The sequence below is a fragment of the Rhinolophus hipposideros genome, assembly GCF_964194185.1.
Source record: "Rhinolophus hipposideros genome assembly, chromosome: 19".
Lineage (NCBI taxonomy): Eukaryota > Metazoa > Chordata > Mammalia > Chiroptera > Rhinolophidae > Rhinolophus > Rhinolophus hipposideros.
The window spans coordinates 30,468,841-30,486,300 of NC_138065.1; the positions used below are offsets into that span (position 1 = coordinate 30,468,841).

Below are 17,460 nucleotides of genomic sequence, written 5' to 3' on the forward strand. Positions count from 1 at the left end.
GGGGCTAAAGTCTGAAGCCAAAGCCAAAGATGCTGGTGGATGGAGAGGGCAGGAAAGGAGGTATGAGGCTACAATTGATGCGGAAGATCCACATGGTCAGAGCCCTGGGGCCCTGGCAGGTCTCAGCTCCTCCCCACTGGCCCCTGGGACCAGGCCCCATTTGGGGATCCACTGGACTCCTTTGCTGTTGATCTGATGGGGCTGCCAGAGGAAGGAGCAAAGGGCCTTGGAAAGGTTGGGTGGCCTCAAGATGCCTTCCGGGGGCTCCCGCTCCTGGGTCACCTCATGTTTCCAAGCAGGTTAATGGCCCATTTGATTGGCCACCTGATCATCTTAACTAGCCCTTCTCTGCCTTTCTTGGGAGACTGGGGGACTCCACTTGGGGATAAGGTGCCCCTCTCTAGATGACATGGAGATATATTGATTAGCCACAGAGAGCAGAGGTGCCCCTTATAGTCACTGTCCTACGGATTCTGGGATCTGGCAGGCACCAAAACAGAGGACACCATCCTGTCCTCTGTTGTGCCCAACCCAGAAGAGCAGGCAGCAGACACCTGAAGGCCACAGCATCATGGTTAAACTATGGATGCTGGAGCCAGACCCAAGGTCTCTGCTTCTCCACTTGTTTACTGTTTACTGTGAGCAAGTTCCTTAATCTCTCTGAGCATGTCTGTAAAATGAGAAAAATAGCAACACATATCTGTTGGGTGGATAATTTAGGTAAAGCACTTAGTACAGCTCCTAACACACTGGAGATATTAAGTTGTTATTATTAGTTTATTCACAATTAGTAATGAAATTATAAAATATTTTGGTCATCATCAACTCATGGACACCACAAGCAAAACTCAGCCCGGAGCCCTAAACACCCACCCACTCTCTTGTCAGAAGCAGGAGCACCTTAGAGGCTGGCAGTGATGGATGATCCCCAAGAACCCCCAAAATTCATCTATATCAGGCTCAGGTGAAAACTGCAGACAGGTGAGAAGATGAAACTTTAGCAAATGGCTCCCCAAATGCAAGCCTAGGCTTAGTAAGTGCTCTCATTTTCACTTCCTGTGGCTGCTGGAGCCCACCTGGTGCAGGGCAACCAGCTTGCAGAGGGATCTGAGAGACTCCTTGGGATCCAAGTCACCTGCACTCATGGGGAGGGAACTGGGGCCTCGCCAAGGACCCAGCCCCCACTACAAGGGCAGCAGCTGTCTGAAAACAGTCACAAAGACAGCTGTCTCCATCTAAAGCAGGGGTGTCCAAACTGCGGCCCGCGGGCCAACTGCGGTCTGCAACCCATTGTTAATCGGCCCGCAGCAAATTCCAAAAATATGCTTAGTTTACTTAAATAAACCAGGTGAGGCAATACGTACTTCACCTCGAGTGAGTGGCCCGGCTGTTTGTGTATTTTACCGCATATGGCCCTTGGTGAAAAACGTTGAAAAAAGTTTGGACACCCCAATCTAAAGGAATCCTTGCATTTCCAGAGCCTTGGCCCCTGAGTCAGCCAATCCCCTGACCAGTAGCCTGATGGCAGCAGACATGCCACCCGGTCTCCTGGTAGCCGTTTTCTGCTTGGAGAGAACTCGAAGCCCTCTTTGCAGAGCCTGGGCTGACCTGGGTGGTGTCAGAGGGCACGGCTCACCTCAGGAGCTCAGGACCCACGTGCCAGCCCCACAGGAAGACAGACAGAAAAGGACATTGTGGGCAGAGGAGGCAGGAAATGGAAGGTACCTAGAAGGGATTTGCACAGAGGCATGCCAAGTCGTGCAAGACATGGGGGCACAATCAGATGTCTCTCCATCTGAAACAAAGCAGACTGTCTCCAGAGTTGGGAACGCCCTTCAAGAGGGGAGTGGCAGGACGGAGGGGAGGCCATATCGGACTTGGGCAGGCATTCCGGGCCTTGGAGGCTGGGCAGCGAAACCTCCCTCACACCACATCTCCTCCTTTTCCAGGCCTTCCCACTCGGGCCAGGATTGTCCCAAAACCTTGTGCCCCGCTACACTCAGGATGACACATTGCAGCGCTCCAGGCTTGACAGGTACAGCCATTTAAAACTCTGAGGCTAGCCTGGCCCTGCCAGCTGTTTCAGCATCTGGACCACTCACTGGTCTTGCCTGTGTGAGCTGGACAGCAGGTGGACCAGAGGGGGGTGAGACAACAGTGACAGCCTGATGGGGCTGACTGCTGCCGCAGATGGCTGGTCCCTCTATCTCCAGGCCCCAGCCTTTCTGGTCACAGCCCTCTCCCCATGACAGGAGAGATATTACCAACCTGGGTGAGTACCTAGAATCTCCGAGCGGGCAGGGAATTGGCCATCATTAACCTCTTCAGTTTCCAAGTGAGGCTCAGAGAGGACCGGGTACTTAGCCCGGCACACACAGCCCGTCGGTCAGTAGCAGAGCCCAGCTTACTCCTCAGGCATTCAGACCCCAATCAAGTGAGCTTTTCATGAATCACACTGCTGGCTGATTAAAAACAGGATTGGATCCATGAGTACTGATATGGAAAGGTGTCCAAGATCTATTATAGTTAAAAAATATTCTGCAAATCATGATTTGTGATCCACTTTCATAAAACAATATTAATAAGCCATGTAATTATATACATGAAAATAATAAACCTAAAGGCATGTAACTCAAATTTGTTAAGGGACTTTTACTATTTTTAAATGTCCTCTAATGGGTGGATATTTTGACAAAGAGCTGTGTTACTTTTATAAGGAAGGGAAACAATAAAGTGAACCTGTGGGGGTGGGCCAAGGAAGGAGCCCCTCCATGCCACTTGCCTCCCACAACAAGCTGGGGATTTCTGGTTTGCATCCCTTCCTCCAATAGGAGATTTCTGGGGAAACAATGAGTTTGGCTTCATGGGTCTCCAGGGTTTGAAGAGCAAGAGCCACTTTTTGCCCCCTGTGCACCGCACGCCTTTGCAGCCCCTTGAGCTCTGGGCTGGGCGGGGATGGGGGAGTGGGCAGGCCAGACAGCGCGCCGAGCGCTGAGCTGCCCGTGCTGCCCATGCTGCCCATGCATTATGGTGCCCTGGCTTGCTCCCTAGTCCTTACATGACAGCAAACGAGGTAAAGCCTGGAGGGTGAGGACGAGAAAAGGAGTGGGAGGGGGGGCAGAAGGAAGCCATCTCCAGGGCCCCTTAGCGTTGGCTGAGGACCGGAGCCAGCCAGTGAGCGGAGCCTGGGAGAGGGAGGAGCACATCTTGATGCAGAGATGCTGCAGTGGCTCCGGGCGCGCACACACACAAGCGCCCTCACCCGCCGCCGCCGCCACCGCCACCGCAGCTGCCGCCACCACACAGGACAGCAGCGAGCAGCTGAGGGAGCAGGGAGGAAAGGAGGCCGGCCCAGGGGCCTGGCAGCTTGCTGGCTCCTGCTCACCACCTCGGGCAGACCCGCCTGCCCCAGCCTACATCCTTCTTTCACCCCAGGTAGGTGCCAACCGCTTTTGTTTCCTCCCTCCCAGTGGCTCCCCAGGGCGCTGTTATGAAAAGGGGCTCAGATCTCAGTGTCCTTGCAACTTGGGAGGGGCTGAGGCAGGCGGGAACCGGCCGGCCACCTGGCTGGGTCCAGTCTGACTTCACTCCCAGCCGGTGGTGGCCGCTGGGATTGGAGGTCCCTCCGCCCTGGCTATGTGGGTGGCATCCTGCAGGGCCCTGGCAGGCCGAGCCTGGCCAGGAAGCCGGCCCCCAGCAGTGTGTCCAGGAATTCAAGCCACCACCAGCTGACAGCAGCAACGGCCTGCAGAGAGGACAGCGCTAGGGACCCTGCCCTGGACCCCCAGTCCGGGACCAGAAAGTCCCTGAGGCCAGGCCCTGGGCCCTGGCCTGCCCGTAAACGTCCCTGAATGGAATTGAGTCTGACTGCCCCCACTCGAGGTTGCCCTGGGTCTACCTCTGCAGGGTGACCTCTTTGCAAAGTCTTGCTTCAGTTTCACAGAGGAGGCAGTGGAGCACAAGTTTGGGCAAAGACATGTATAGGAGTGGGGACTCAGGAAGGAGAAACTGAGGCAAGTGACATCCCTAAGGGAGAGTGGCTGGAACTATAGGGGCTGAAATTCCTTTTATTCCCTTCCCTCTTCCCCAACCGTATCTTCTCCTCAAATCCCTCCCCCTCATCCTCTCCGGCAAGAGAGAAAGATTTGCATGAAGTTTGGCTTTCTGGTAAGGAAAGGGGCTGGAACTAGAGAGGGAGAAGGGCACAGTTTAGGGGGTCTAGAAAAACAGGGCCAACCGTCTCCCCAGCACCATGCAGACAAGAGGTGGGGGAAGCAGCTCCAGCCAGAGCTGAATCCCACTGCCTTCTTTAGGGGGGCTTCAAGGTCTGGGAAGCAAAAAAGGGGGGTGAGAGGAGACAGTGCCTGTGGAAGGAGAATCCTGGAGCTACATGGTACAAAGCCAGGGGTGCTTCAGCCACAGACCACTGAGGGCCAAGCCTGTGTCCCGGGAGGAAAAGCTGTCAGTCAAGGTTGTTTGGAGGGTTGAGAATCCAGACAGACCAGGACGGGATGGGCTGTGGGTCCATGGCCACAGCCCTGGAGAAGGACAGGTTTTCCAGGAGCTAAGTTACCTGCCCTTAACTTCCCCCCACTCCATGTCCAGCCTGCAACTGGTCAGACCCTACCACACTTTCCTTTCTGCTGGACTCCCCAGGGCCCCCAAACACCCTTCCCAGACCAGCCAGCATCCTTCTTCTGCTGCTCTGAGGGAGGCGGCAGCAGGACTCGCCCAGTATCCTAGTCTGTCAGTACCCTCGTGACCTCCTGGGAAGCAGTCTGATTCTTCTCCTCACCCTCAGCCCACTTAGCCACTCTGCCTCAGTCACACTCAGAGAGACCAGATGAGCCACTGAGGACCCAGGGCAGCAAAGGGGGAGGTACCTGTGGGAGAGGGGTGTGACCTGGGCTCCTGGGGTTGGGGCAGGGAGGTGGAGCCCTGACTCCTGGCCTGGAGAAGACAGCGTTCTGCCCTCAGAGACAGCAGGTCGGCCACATCAGTGAACTCTTTCTAGCCAGGCTGCAGGAACATTCAAGCCAGGTTTTTGCCACAAGGTCAAAGTTCCTCCTAATTTCCTGTAGGATCTATCAGGAGACCCCAGTCAGCAAAAGGGAGGCAGGAGGTGAGACAGATGGGGAGGGGGTCTCTGAGCCCATAACATCAATGTCACCAAGGTCCACCTGACTTTCTGGCGCTCAGCATGACTCTCAGCACGCACTTTCTCTGTGACTCTCATTCTTATTCATCCTCTACTCCCCACCTGGTCAAACTCTCTCCTCACGCTTTCTTGCCTGGTCAAATGTACTGCACCTTCAGCCCTCAACCTACCCCCACACCATTCCCCCTGCCAGATTTCACTTCTTATGTAACTCCATTCCAGCACCTTCTCTGTCAGCAGCTGTTCAAATAAAGACACATGTGGGATGGGTCTCTGCGGATGGTGTTCAATGAAATGGTTGCACATATTGTCTTTGGTGGACCAAATGTATTCCTCAGGAGCAAGTGCACGGGACGGGGTGCCCTCAGTGCATCTTCTCTAAGGCCACAGGGAAGCAATTCCTCTGGGGTGGTTTGGAGGGTGCACGTCTTCCATCCCTGCCCCAGAGCGTCCTCAAGCCAAATGTTTGTGAGAAAGTGCATCTCAAAGACAATCTATGCCTGTGTGTGGGTGCTATTTGTATTTTTGAAGGGATTCCTAGGACAGAACCAGGGGCTTGAGCAAGAGGGGGTTGATACTCAGGGAAAGAAGAACCAGAGCAAAGAATATGCTCTGTGGATTGGAAACTGGAGGGATTGGAATTAGATTGCAGGAGGCACTTCCTCACTAGGAAGATGAGCCTTGAGGTGAGACAATCTTTCCAGTGACTCTAAAAGGCTGTAGAAAACTGGGGTCAGGTCTAAGGTTAGAAACAGTCCTGCCAGGAGGTAGAGGTTGGGCTAGAGGACCCTGTAAATTTCTTCCAGGCTCAGGTTATTCTCTTTCAAATGGTAACAGATAGGGGTTACTAGGAATATGTAAGAAGACAGACATCTTTTTCATTCCCTCCTGCCTGCTGGCTACCTCTCATCCTTCTGGACAAACTCCCCCTGCCTCCCCCTAGGGCTTTGCAAACCTGGAACATCATGGGAGTTTCTGTGGGTTCTCTGCCTTGTTGGTAATCATCCTGGAGTAAAGACATCCTTGCTTGGGTTTAATGAGTTCTCTTGCTACAAAATGATCTATGTTTCCTTGTTTACCCAAAGAGAATGCAAACAAAAACAAAGGTGTGTGATATTCTCCCCCCAAAATAAACATACAGCATCTCAGGACACATACAGACCAAAGCACACCTCAGTGTGCTTCTCTTCTAATGAGCTACGTCACGTCCCCCTTCCCGCAAAGGGCACCATCAGATGAAACCTGCTGGGTCTCCTCCAGCTCCAGCCCACATCTTCTCAATGTCTGCCAGCCTCATAGACCAAGAGGCTACCCTACCCTGTGTCTGGCTAAGGCAGCCTTCTTGCAGTGCAGGCCAAGAGGTGCAGTTCCCCTGGACCCCAGAGCAGAAACTAGCCTGAAGGGAGGAGCAGATTCAAACCCACCCCCACCAGGCTTGGCTCTGAACTATCCCGCAGGAAACTATCTGGTAATTGGGAGGAGTCTCCTCTCCACGGGAGTGAGGAAACATGCAAAATTGCTCTGCATGTTTCTTCAAATTTAGTTCTTCAGAACCAAACTGAAACAATTGTTCTTACTTCTGATGTCTCAAAAATGGGCCCTCCTTCCAAAGCCCTGGCTCCTTCTGCTCCATACCACACACGGAGCAGGCAGGAGAGTAGGAAATCTAGGGGTCCAAACGTGCTTGCCCCTTATCCCAGTTCCTCTCGAGATGCAAGTCTCTCCCCTCTGTCCACTTCCTACTGAGGGTCTCTCCAAGGGAGAGGGCAGGGGCAGGAGGGCCAGAGGCTCCGCACTGCAGATCACAGGTCAGACTCCGTCAGACCCAAGGCTGAAAGCTCATATAAATCCTTGAGGCTTGGAGTCGCAGTTCTCCCCAGAGGTCACGACAGTGCCAGGGCTGGAGCCTCAGGGAGCCAGCTGCCAATACAAAGAGGCTGCAGAAAAAACTGGGGGTGGAGAGGGAGGGGCACATTAAGGGGGCTGAGAAGAGACTCAGCTGCACAGCTCCCCTGTCCCCATGGGGCCAAAGGAGGTCCCCACCCCACCCAAATCTGCCCCCAGGACCTCCTCCAGCTTAGGGCACCAGGCAACCGAGGCCTCTCAACCATGGTCCTCCTCCTACAAGCTCCTAGCCCCCTGACAGGTGGCCCCACCAGGTCACCACAGACCCCGTCCTGCCAGAGGGATGTGGAGTGGTTCACCGTTCTGGAGGACAGTGATCCTATCCCGGATGGCAATTCCTTTCATAGGCAGAGTCTCCCTCCCATCTTAGACCCCCACAGGCAGGGATGGCAGAGGGGGAGCACCTGCTTGTGAGTGCCCACGTGCGTGTCCTAGCCAGGTGCTCTCCTGAACACATGGCATCTGGGTGTGACTCTGTGTGTCCTTGTGCCCTCATCTGGGGTGGGGTGGTTGCTGGGGCTTGCCTGGGCCCACTGTACCTGTGGGGTGTAAGAGAAGGAAGGCACCTGCCCAGGGAGATGGTGGGAATCTGTCAGTATCCTAAACACATGTGAGTGCAGCCCGAATGTCCGTGACTGTGCAGCAGTGAGCCTGACTCAGCCCAGTGTCTGAGGCCAGCTGTGTTCCTCCGTGTGCTAGGCCTGTGGGCAAGTGCTGTGAGGGGCCTCACTGGGAAGACCTGATCTTTCCCATGTGCTATCTAAGGGCCAGGAATGGTGCTGACCTCACAAGCGTCCCCTGAGCTGGCTACTACCCTTCTCATCCCCATTTTGCAGATGGGGGACTGAGGCTCCGACACATTAAGTAATGAATGTATTAACAAGAGTTATACTGGTTAGTTACACTAGAGTTATACTAGCTGGTAGCGCCAGGCCGGTTGGTTGAGAGGCTTGTTGGTTGAGAGTCTGCCCTATTAACCGGTGTGCTATGCTGCAGGATGGAAGATGGTGGGGAGGGGAGCTGAGGGGCTCCTCCAGTACTTGTCAGCTCATAATAAATCACTTAGTTTCTGCCCTCAACTGGACCCCAAACTCCCCCCTTTCCTACCACGGCATCCGAAAGCTGCCTTCAGTGCTCACATCTCCACTGGGATTGGGAGGAGACAGGTTCAGGGACCAGGAGCTGGGTATCCCAAGCGGTAACATTTGGGCAGAGTGTATCTTTCCTTTTTTGACTGGCTCTGTGCAGGGATTCTGAGCCCAGCAAACCCTGTCATGTGTTGAAGTCCAGCTCTCAGCCTTCCCTCTCCCAGTTGTTCCCCAGGCCCTTTGTTTCCTGGGCCCAGCAATTTAGCCAGCTTCCCTTGGAGCCATGAACCCCCAAGCAGCCTGCACCCCCATGTGTTGGTGCCTCACAGGACCAGCCCCTGATGGTGACAGCCTGTGCCCGCCTGTACCAGTGCAGCTGGCCTGGGCCAGGCTTGGCTGGCTCAGGGCTCATGGCGCCAGCTCTGGACCTGGCACAGCTCCACTCCAGCCTTGCTCCTGACAAAAAGACCTGCTCCATCCTGAGCATTCTAGAATAAGTCATAGGGCGGATGGTATAGGAGATGACTGGCCCATGCAGCTCATGAACACATCCTCAGTGGCACTCAGTTGGTCAGGGAGCTCCAAAAAGGCAAGTTTTATTACTGTCTCCCCAGTGCTTAGCACAATGCCTGGCACATGGTAATAAATACTGGAATGAAAATGGACTCAAGGCAAGACTGCATGCCAATTGCCTCATCTTCAGGGAGGCAATAAGCTCCAACCTTTGACCCAGACTCTATGTGAGTGTGTGTGTGTGTGTGTGTGTGTATGTGTGTGTGTTTACACAAGGCCTGGCTCATAGTGGAGCTCGTTGTACATCTGATTGGGCTGACTCATCTCTAATGCTCCCCAAGGGAGACTCCAGGTGCTCCTGGACCCCAGGTCCTCCCCCAACCTCTTCCACACCCATGTCTCCTCTCAGGCTGCAGGTCTGTCCCCCAGGGATGTCCAGGGCCTGTAAGCCCAGAGGTGACTGATAAAAGTCTGGGTTAAGTTAAAGTTTAGGAGAAACAGTGGAATTGGGTTATCCAGGAAGTATGGTAATTACCTATGGTAAGTGATAAAACATAATTCTGACCACTGTGGTATAAAGGTGAGTGATCCAGGGTGTAGGCCTCCTGGTGGGTCACAGGGAAACAAAGCAGGGGCTGGGTCTTCATGCCCTGTGCCAGGCAGGGAGACACACACACTCACACACACGCACACGCACACGCACATGTACTTGGACGCACACAAAGACCGGACAGACACAGGCACACAGAGACACATGCAATACATAGAGACACAAAGACCAGACCTCACATGCAGACAGGGACATATAGACACACAGGTATACACAAACATCACATACATGCTCGTGCACGCACGCACACAACCACCTGCCCTAGCAGCACTGCTGGGGAGCAGCAGCGACACCTGCCCCAGAGTTTCCCTCCCGTCGTCTGTCTGCGCTTTGCTCTGGCTCACTCAGGATAAGTGCCTAGGCCCCAAGCTCCTCCCTAGTCGGCACCCTGCCCCTTCACTAAGCTCCCAGGACTGGCAGGCAGACAAAGAGCAGGGAGCAAACGATGATTGAGCAGTTCTCTGTGCCAGACTGCGGGGTGTGGCACACCAACCACAAGGGGGCGTCTTCAAACTTTTTGGAACTGTGGGACCCTTTCTTTAAAGGGAATCTCTTAGAGAAATCCAGTAGATAAAGCAAGATGTAAGTGGAGTTGCTCTCGCTAGTGTGGGGAAGTGGTCTGCAGCTCCATCCTCTCTTTGTCCCATCCCCCATGACCCCAAGACTTCCACTGTAGGGCACTCCACTACCTCATGGAACATTCAGAATACCTCTGCAAAGTAAGTGCCATGATCTCCACTTTGCAGATGAGAAAACTGAGGCTCCCCCAAGGGGAATACCTTGTCCAAGTTCACAGAGCTGTTAGGAGCTGAGCCCTGTCAAAGCCTGAGACATTCACAGAGCCCAAGTGGCCCTGTGAGGAAAGCTTCCTGCATTCCTGTAGCACCCAAGGCTATACTTCCAGATTTTCCCATCACTGAACACTATGCAGACCCTAGACACCTAAGTGTGTATGTGAGAATGTGTGTGAAAGAGTGAGTGTGTGAAGATGAGTGTGAGAGAGGAAGTGTGTGTGTGTGAGAATATGTGAGAGTGTGTGAGGGTGAGAAGAGTGCATGTGTTTGCTGTGGGGAGCACTGAAGACTGGTCAAACCGAGCAGCTGTCTATTGAGTGCCACTGTCTGAGGGTAAGTGTGACAGGGTATGTCCACTGGCTCCTGGAGGCACAGAACACAGCTGTCCTCAAACAGTTAAATGTGCCAAAAAAGGAGCTTTACCAGGTACACGTGATACCAAGATGAAAGAGACATGGTCTCTCCCTTTGGGGAGTTCACAACCTTCTTTAGAGGCAGACGTACCTCTGTGGGCAGGGCACCACAGGTGCGGTCAAGAACAGAGCTGAATTCTAACTGTGTGCACATGGGACATCTTAGGGGCTTCCTGGAGGGGTGAGATCCAAATGGGGCAGCGAGGGATGAGTGTGCCTTGTCTAGGAAGGGCATTGTAAGGGAGCGGAGGCACATAGTAAAGACACAGAGATAGGGGTGTTGGGGGAATGTCACAGGGACTGGAAGTCCAAATTTCCAGGTTCCATTCTGGAATTGAAAGTGTCAAGGACAGGGAGGGGCAGGTAGTCAGGGATAGGTGCCCCCACCCACCCCACCCCCCGCGCCCCCTTTCCTGACAAAGGGAAGTGAATATGAGTTGGGGTGGGAGAGGGAGTACTATCTCTTCACACACTCCCCCCACCCCACCCTACACGCTCAGCCTACATTCTCCATGACAGGCTCTGGGGCCAGTTCCCCTCCTTCCTCCCAGCTTCCTCAGGTGCCAGCTATTAACGAGGCAGGAAAAGATTGTGGGATGATCGACCATTGAGGTTTAAAAGGTTTGGGGGACTTTCTTTCCAAGAGAATGAAGCATGAAGACTGGGACATTCTGAGCTTGCATTGGTTTTCAGACCCTGCACTGACCCCACATAGAATCTCAGGTCATCTGCAGTCTGCCTTCTCCCATTCCCCGCCCTCATCCAGGGGACACATTCCCAGGCCCTCAGCAGCCCTGCACTCTCAGAGCTGGAAGGGACTTAGAGAGCACCCATTCTACAGATGGGGACACTGAGATCCAGAGATGGCATGGGTCTTGCAGCGAGTTAGTGGAAGAGCCCCCAGCCAGGCTCTCTCAACTGAGCCCCAGACCCCATCCCCCTGCTCTTAGGTATCTGCAAAGCCAGCAGGCAGGGCAGAGAAGCAGAATCTGCAGCTGCGTTATCTGGCTCCCTATGGCAGCTCTGACAGGGAGCCTTGGGAGCCCAGTGAGCCAGTCTCACCCAAATAACTGGAAAGCAGGGCCCTAAGATCCCGCATTCCCCCCTGATCTCAGAAAGTCCCCCGGACATGGGGAGTAGATGGAAAACCTGGTCCTGCCCTTGCTTCTAAAGATGAGACCTCCATCTGACAGACTGACAGAGGGGGCTCTGACTTGCTGTCTTTGCCCCCCACCCCAAGGAACAGGTTCTCCAGAGCTTCTCAGATTTAACCAAGTCTACCCATCTCTGTGCAAGAGGGAGGCTTCTCTGGGAGCTGCGTTAACTGTTTCAGCCCCAAAGGCCTGTCTGGGAGGGGCAGGAGAATTGGGCCTCCATTGCTAGAAGAAGATGTTACTAGTTCCCCAAACCCAGCCCCAGGCCCTGTTCTCCTCCAGACCCACACCAAGAGCTATTATCGGTGAGTGAGCAGGTGGTCCTTGACTCCCAATTAGTCACTGCTTCACTTCCTGAGCAGCACCCTGCTGGCTGCTGGGTGGAAGGGTAGGGGATAGGTTGCAGGGCAGAGCCAGACTCCCAGGGGGCCTGTAGGAGGCATTCAGCACTGGGGTGGGGGGGGAGGTTGGGGAGGGGAGAGATGGGGGGAAGCTCCTTGGTAATAGCCACGCCCCTTCCCCTGGGGCCCTGGAAAGGATGAGTGCTTTTCCAGCACTCTCCCAGGCAAGACCCGGGTACGTCTGCAGCTGGGAGGGGCGAGCCTCAGCTCAGGGTCCTCCCCTGTTCCGCCTCCCTAGGTTCTTCTCAACCTCCCACTGGGCTCCACTCTCCACTCTTGCCCAGAACACCGGCCATGGGGACACCCCCCAGGAGGAAGTCACACCTGCTGCTGGTGGTGGCTGTGGTCTTTGTCTCTTCTCCAGGTAAGGGGGTTCATCTGGTCTCTGAAACCCAGCAGGGATGGTTGTATCATTATACCATTGCTATTATTTTGCTGATGATTGAAGAAATTACTGACTCTGCATTGCTATAGCATTTACATTTCTGAGGCCATTTCCTGGCCAAAATTTTCCTGTTTGTGGATCTTACCTTCCCTTTGAGATTAGAGAGGGACTGAGTCTTTGCCTTATTATAGATGAAAGAAACATGATCAGAGAAGGTGAGCGGCTTTCCCTGGGTCACCCAGCAAGATTATTGGTACAACCAGATCTCCACACTATCTGCCAGGAGTTGCCTCTAAGTGTGCTCTGTCCAGTATGTAGCCAATAACCAAGGGACAATTAAAACTAAGATAAAGTAAATTTTAAAATCAGTCCCTCGGTAATACTAGCCAGATTTCAAGGGCTAATAGCCACATGGCACAGAACAGATTACAGAACATTTCCATTGTCACAGAAAGCTCTGTTGGGTAGTACTGTTCTAGGGTCCCATGAGGAGGCAGGGACCAGTACCACAAAGCTCTGGGACAGTTCTTCTGCAGCCTGGCAGAGGGAGTAAATGTGAAACAGGATCTGGGAAGAGCAGAGGCAGAGCACCGGGTGGCCCAGGCAAAAGGCAAAAGGGACTCAAGCAAAGGCTCTCCTGCCGGGGTGCTCTGAGGTGGGAAGAAGGGAGGAGGGGACTGACAGGAGGAGGGCGTGGTGAAGTGGGCAGTGCAGGCCCCTGTAGAGAGGCCCAGGTAGCTGGACTCTGGAGCGTGTGCCTATCTGATAGCTAGAGGGAGTAGCCTCTGTCTGCTGCTACTCTGAGGGGCCCGCTGGGACCACTCTTCACCCCTCTGCCCTGACCCCTAACCCAGATCAATAGATGGCTCTTTTCTCCTTAAAGATCTCCATGGTGAGAAGGAATACCGCCCTATACCATCCTTGTGGAGATCCAGGCACCACAGACTCCACCCCACCCCCTTCCTGCAAGACTGCAGCCTTCACATACTAGGTTCTTGTCTCACCAGGGAAGGACTCCACTGGCATACTTTCAGATGTTCTCATTATGCCCTAACTGCCTCCCAATCCTACACCCAAGTCACTGAGGCTGCTGGAACATAGGAATGACCCAGAGGGTGGGAGGAGCCTCCCAGCCCCCACCCCCAAACCTAACTGCCTGTGCCAGGGCCCACCTGGTCTGGAGGAGCTGTTGGGTTGGGGAACACCCCCACTAACAGAGGAGACACCCACCCCAGAGAGAGCAGAGGAGAGGGGCCTGGGCCAGTTCAGTGCTGGGACCCCATCATCTGAGACAAGGGGTGTGGGCAGTCTCCAGGGTCCTTAGATACAGAGATGCAGGAAAGCCAAGGGCGAGGGGGCCTGGTCTGCCACATTGCAGAGCTCCAGAGATAGGAGTGGAACATCCTGTCATTTATTCCCATTCCTCTCACTAAGGTGCCACAGCTCCCCTTTCCTTGTTCACCTGGGGCTGCACCCGGTGCACAAAAGTCAGTGGGGATTCCCCTCCACGCTCACATCGCTCACATCACCTTCCCCTGCAAGGCTCCCCATGCCTGTGTTTGGGGAGCCGAGTTGCCAGGACAGATAACCAGGGAGAATCAGAGAAGATGTGGAGCAAGGACAGCAAGGAAGCAGTGACTCTGCCTGAGAGTGTGTGTGTCTTCAGAGGAAAGCGTGGAGAGAGTGAGGGTGTTTCTGTGGGCTTTTGAGAGGGTGGAGATGTGAACAAGTTGTTGCATGGAGGGGTACTACATTTGGGGGGATGATGAATGTGTGCAGAAGGCCCTACGGCGCAGGGCAATGCCTCTCAGTGCCAGCTGCCCTGAAGAATGCCCATGAGGCATTTTTAAAAGTTGGATTCCTGGGCCTCCTTCCTGGAGATTCTGACCCTGCACCTCTGGGGTGGAACAAAGCCTCTGGTGGTCCCGATGGGGACTGAAATCAAGAACCATGGTCACTGTAGTTGCGGATGCTGGCTATGGGGTGAAGCTGGCCAGGATCTAAGTCCCTCGCTCTGCCCCTTCTTGCTGTGTGATTTGGAGCAAGTGATTCAACCGTCAAGTCTCAGGTTCCACATTAGTCAGGTAAGGAAATGTCAGTAACTAACTACCATGCTTCCCCAAAAATAAGACCTAACCAGAAAATAAGCCCTAGCATGATTTTTCAGGATGACATCCCCTGAACATAAGCCCTAGTGCATCTTTTGGAGCACAGCTTAATATAAGACCCGGTCTTATTTTCGGGGAAACACGGTATCTGGTAAAGAGGTTATGAAAAGGAAACATCCGATAACAAGTAAGCACTCTTATCATTTTTCTTATTATGAATGCATGGATATGTGTACACAAATAAGTGCACATGGACATTCAAGCTGTGTGTGCACGGGAACAGATGTGTATATAAATGTGTGTATTCGACTGCTGGAGCAGCTTAGAGAGGTTTGCATGTACTGTGTTTCCCCGAAAATAAGACCTAGCCCGACAATCAGCTCTAATGTGTCTTTTGGAACAAAAAGTAATGTAAGACCTGGTCTTTAATATGATATGATATGATATAACATAATATTAATATAATATTAGTATAATATAATACCAGGTCATATATTAATTTTTGTTCCAAAACACGCATTAGAGCTGATTGTCCGGCTAGGTGTTATTTTCGGGGAAACACGGTATGTATGTGTGATGTGTGTACACATAAGGAAGGCATGTAGGTAAGAGGTGTGGACATGTGCATATGTGGCTATTGGGGTGAGGGTGTGTATATGGCTGAGTGCAAAGGAGAAAGCTTTTACAGGAAGAAAGCCAGTCCGAAAGCATCAGTGTGCCCTGGGCCCACTCAGCCACCCTCACCATTCAGACAGTTACTGGAAGCTGCTATTGTACACGGTGGTTCCCAGCAGCCTGGCTGCCTGTGCCACCCATCTCTTCCCTCCCTCCCCTCACGCAGTCCCAGCTGGGGCAGGGGTCCTTACCCTCCACCACCATCATTAACTTGGGATTAAGCTGGGCTCTACAGCCTCCATCTCCTAGGCCTGGGGCTGCAGTGAAGGATAGTGATGGATGGTGGGGGCGGTAGGGGATGACATTTCAGGGAGCCCTGCCTCCTTCCTCATTCTGAGAGCTGCTTAACAGCTGCCCTCACTCCCAGGGGTCCAAGGGCTGGGCCTCAGCTGTGGCATAGAGACCCATTCCCCACCCCTGGAATAGGGCTGACAGCTGGATGCACTGGGAGGGAGGCACTAATTGGTTAATGGGGATCCCACCCCCCATGACCCACCAAAGACGGCCAGAAATCAGCTGTATGGAGGAGTAGGAGCTGATTAGGAGTCGCCTGGCCCCTGCCTGGCACCACAAAAGCAAAGTGTGCCCACCCCCATGCATCAGCAAATGGAGTCCACTCCCCACCCCTGTGGAAAGGCAGGTGTGAAACTACTCTTTGTGCCTCGGGGTCCCTGACTTGATGAGGTTGGACAATGGTGCATGAGGAGAGAGGCATCTGCCCTGGGAGGAGCCAGGCCTGAAACTCCATTTGCACATGAGATGTCCGTTTGCTCAGCAAATTCAGGAGACCAGCGTCTAGACCTGTGTGTGCCACAGACTTGCCCTGTGACCCTAGGCAAGTCATTGCCTTTTCTGGGCCTCTCTTTCTTGAATTGTCACATTGCAATTTTATAAAAATGTCCCCAAGGCAATCTGCACACCATCCACCCACCATAAAGCCTTCCTTCCTCCCCCAACCCCCACCCTACCCAGCAGACATTTTCTGAGCACACACCTTGTGCCGGGCTGAACACTCCCATGGACCTTGGGAGGGGAGGTCATGTTCTTTCTATTTCTCAGGTGAAGTTGTTGGAGCTCAGAAAGGTTCTAGAAGAAGTGGTAAGAGGCTCAGAGCCCAGGCACTTTTTCTTGAGACACACTGGCCCAGAAGGACACCAGGCTCCAGGGACACATATTCTCTCTACACCCTCTTGGCCAGTGACTTCCCATGTATCTTTCAAGGCCCATCTCACATCTTGCAGATCAGATCTTCCATGAGATCTCCCTGACAGCCCCAGGACAGTGTCACCTGCTTCCACTCTGAGGGCCCCCTGCACCTTACACCTAAACTGTTCCAGTGGCTCTTACCACCTTGTACCGGCAGTTTTCTGTCTCCCTCCCCTGGACTGCAAGCTCCTTGAGGAGGAGGGACTGTGACTTACTTCTTGCAACACAGTCTATATAGCCTGGTGCCAGGTATTCAGCAGGTGCTCAATACCTGAGTTAGGATGGGTGATTGACTGAACTAACTTGCCCAGACAGAGGCTGCCCAACCTATTTAAATTCAAATTTTAATTAATTAAAATTAAATAAAATTAAGACTTTGCTTCCTCAGCTGCACCAGCCACATTTCAAGGGCTCCATAGTAGTGGCTAGTGGCTGTCATATCGGACAGTGCAGAAATGGAACCTTTCCATCATCGCAGAAAGTCCTATTGAACTGTGCAGCCCCAAAGGCCAGGCTTCAGCTGCCTCCCAAGCCTGAGGCCTCTGGTGGTGTCCCCATCTGCAGCTTGGAGCTCAGCCCGGGGATCCCCAGCCACCTTTGGGCCTGTCTTTGAAGACCAGCCTCTCAGTCTGCTATTCCCCGAGGAATCCACAGAGGAGAAGGTGACGTTGGCGTGCCATGCCCGGGCCAGCCCTCCTGCCACCTATAGGTGAGACTACCCCCGGCCCCCTCCCGGTGGCCCCTGGGAGGCCCTGGGCATCTGTGTGGTTTTTCCTCACATTAGTCCTATGGCTGGGCTGGGTCCAGCTGGGCAGGACTCAGGAGGGCCCCCTCTTCTGCCCCTGCTGCAGGTGGAAGATGAATGGCACTGAGATGAAGCTGGAGCCAGGTTCCCGCCACCAGCTGGTGGGGGGCAACTTGGTCATCATAAACCCCACCAAAGGACAGGATGCTGGAGTCTACCAGTGCCTGGCTTCTAACCCAGTGGGCACCATTATCAGCAGAGAGGCTGTCCTGCGCTTCGGCTGTGAGACGCATGGAGTGCCAGGA

At 53.7% G+C, this 17,460-nt stretch overlaps 1 protein-coding gene across 2 annotated transcripts in view; it reads left to right on the forward strand.

The window, feature by feature from the left end:
• The first annotated feature begins 3,215 nt into the window (after positions 1-3,215).
• Positions 3,216-17,460, forward strand: part of CNTN2 (contactin 2) — a 33,328-nt gene continuing 19,083 nt past the window's right edge. The window contains exons 1-4 of one of the 2 annotated variants that reach the window (XM_081025322.1): positions 3,216-3,435; positions 12,275-12,400; positions 16,975-17,119; positions 17,262-17,437. In XM_081025322.1, the coding sequence (XP_080881448.1) occupies positions 3,219-3,435; positions 12,275-12,400; positions 16,975-17,119; positions 17,262-17,437 (664 nt within the window). In that variant the 5' untranslated portion in view covers positions 3,216-3,218. The remainder of the gene's footprint in view (positions 3,436-12,274; positions 12,401-16,974; positions 17,120-17,261; positions 17,438-17,460) is intronic. The other variant, XM_081025321.1, reaches the window with a different exon arrangement.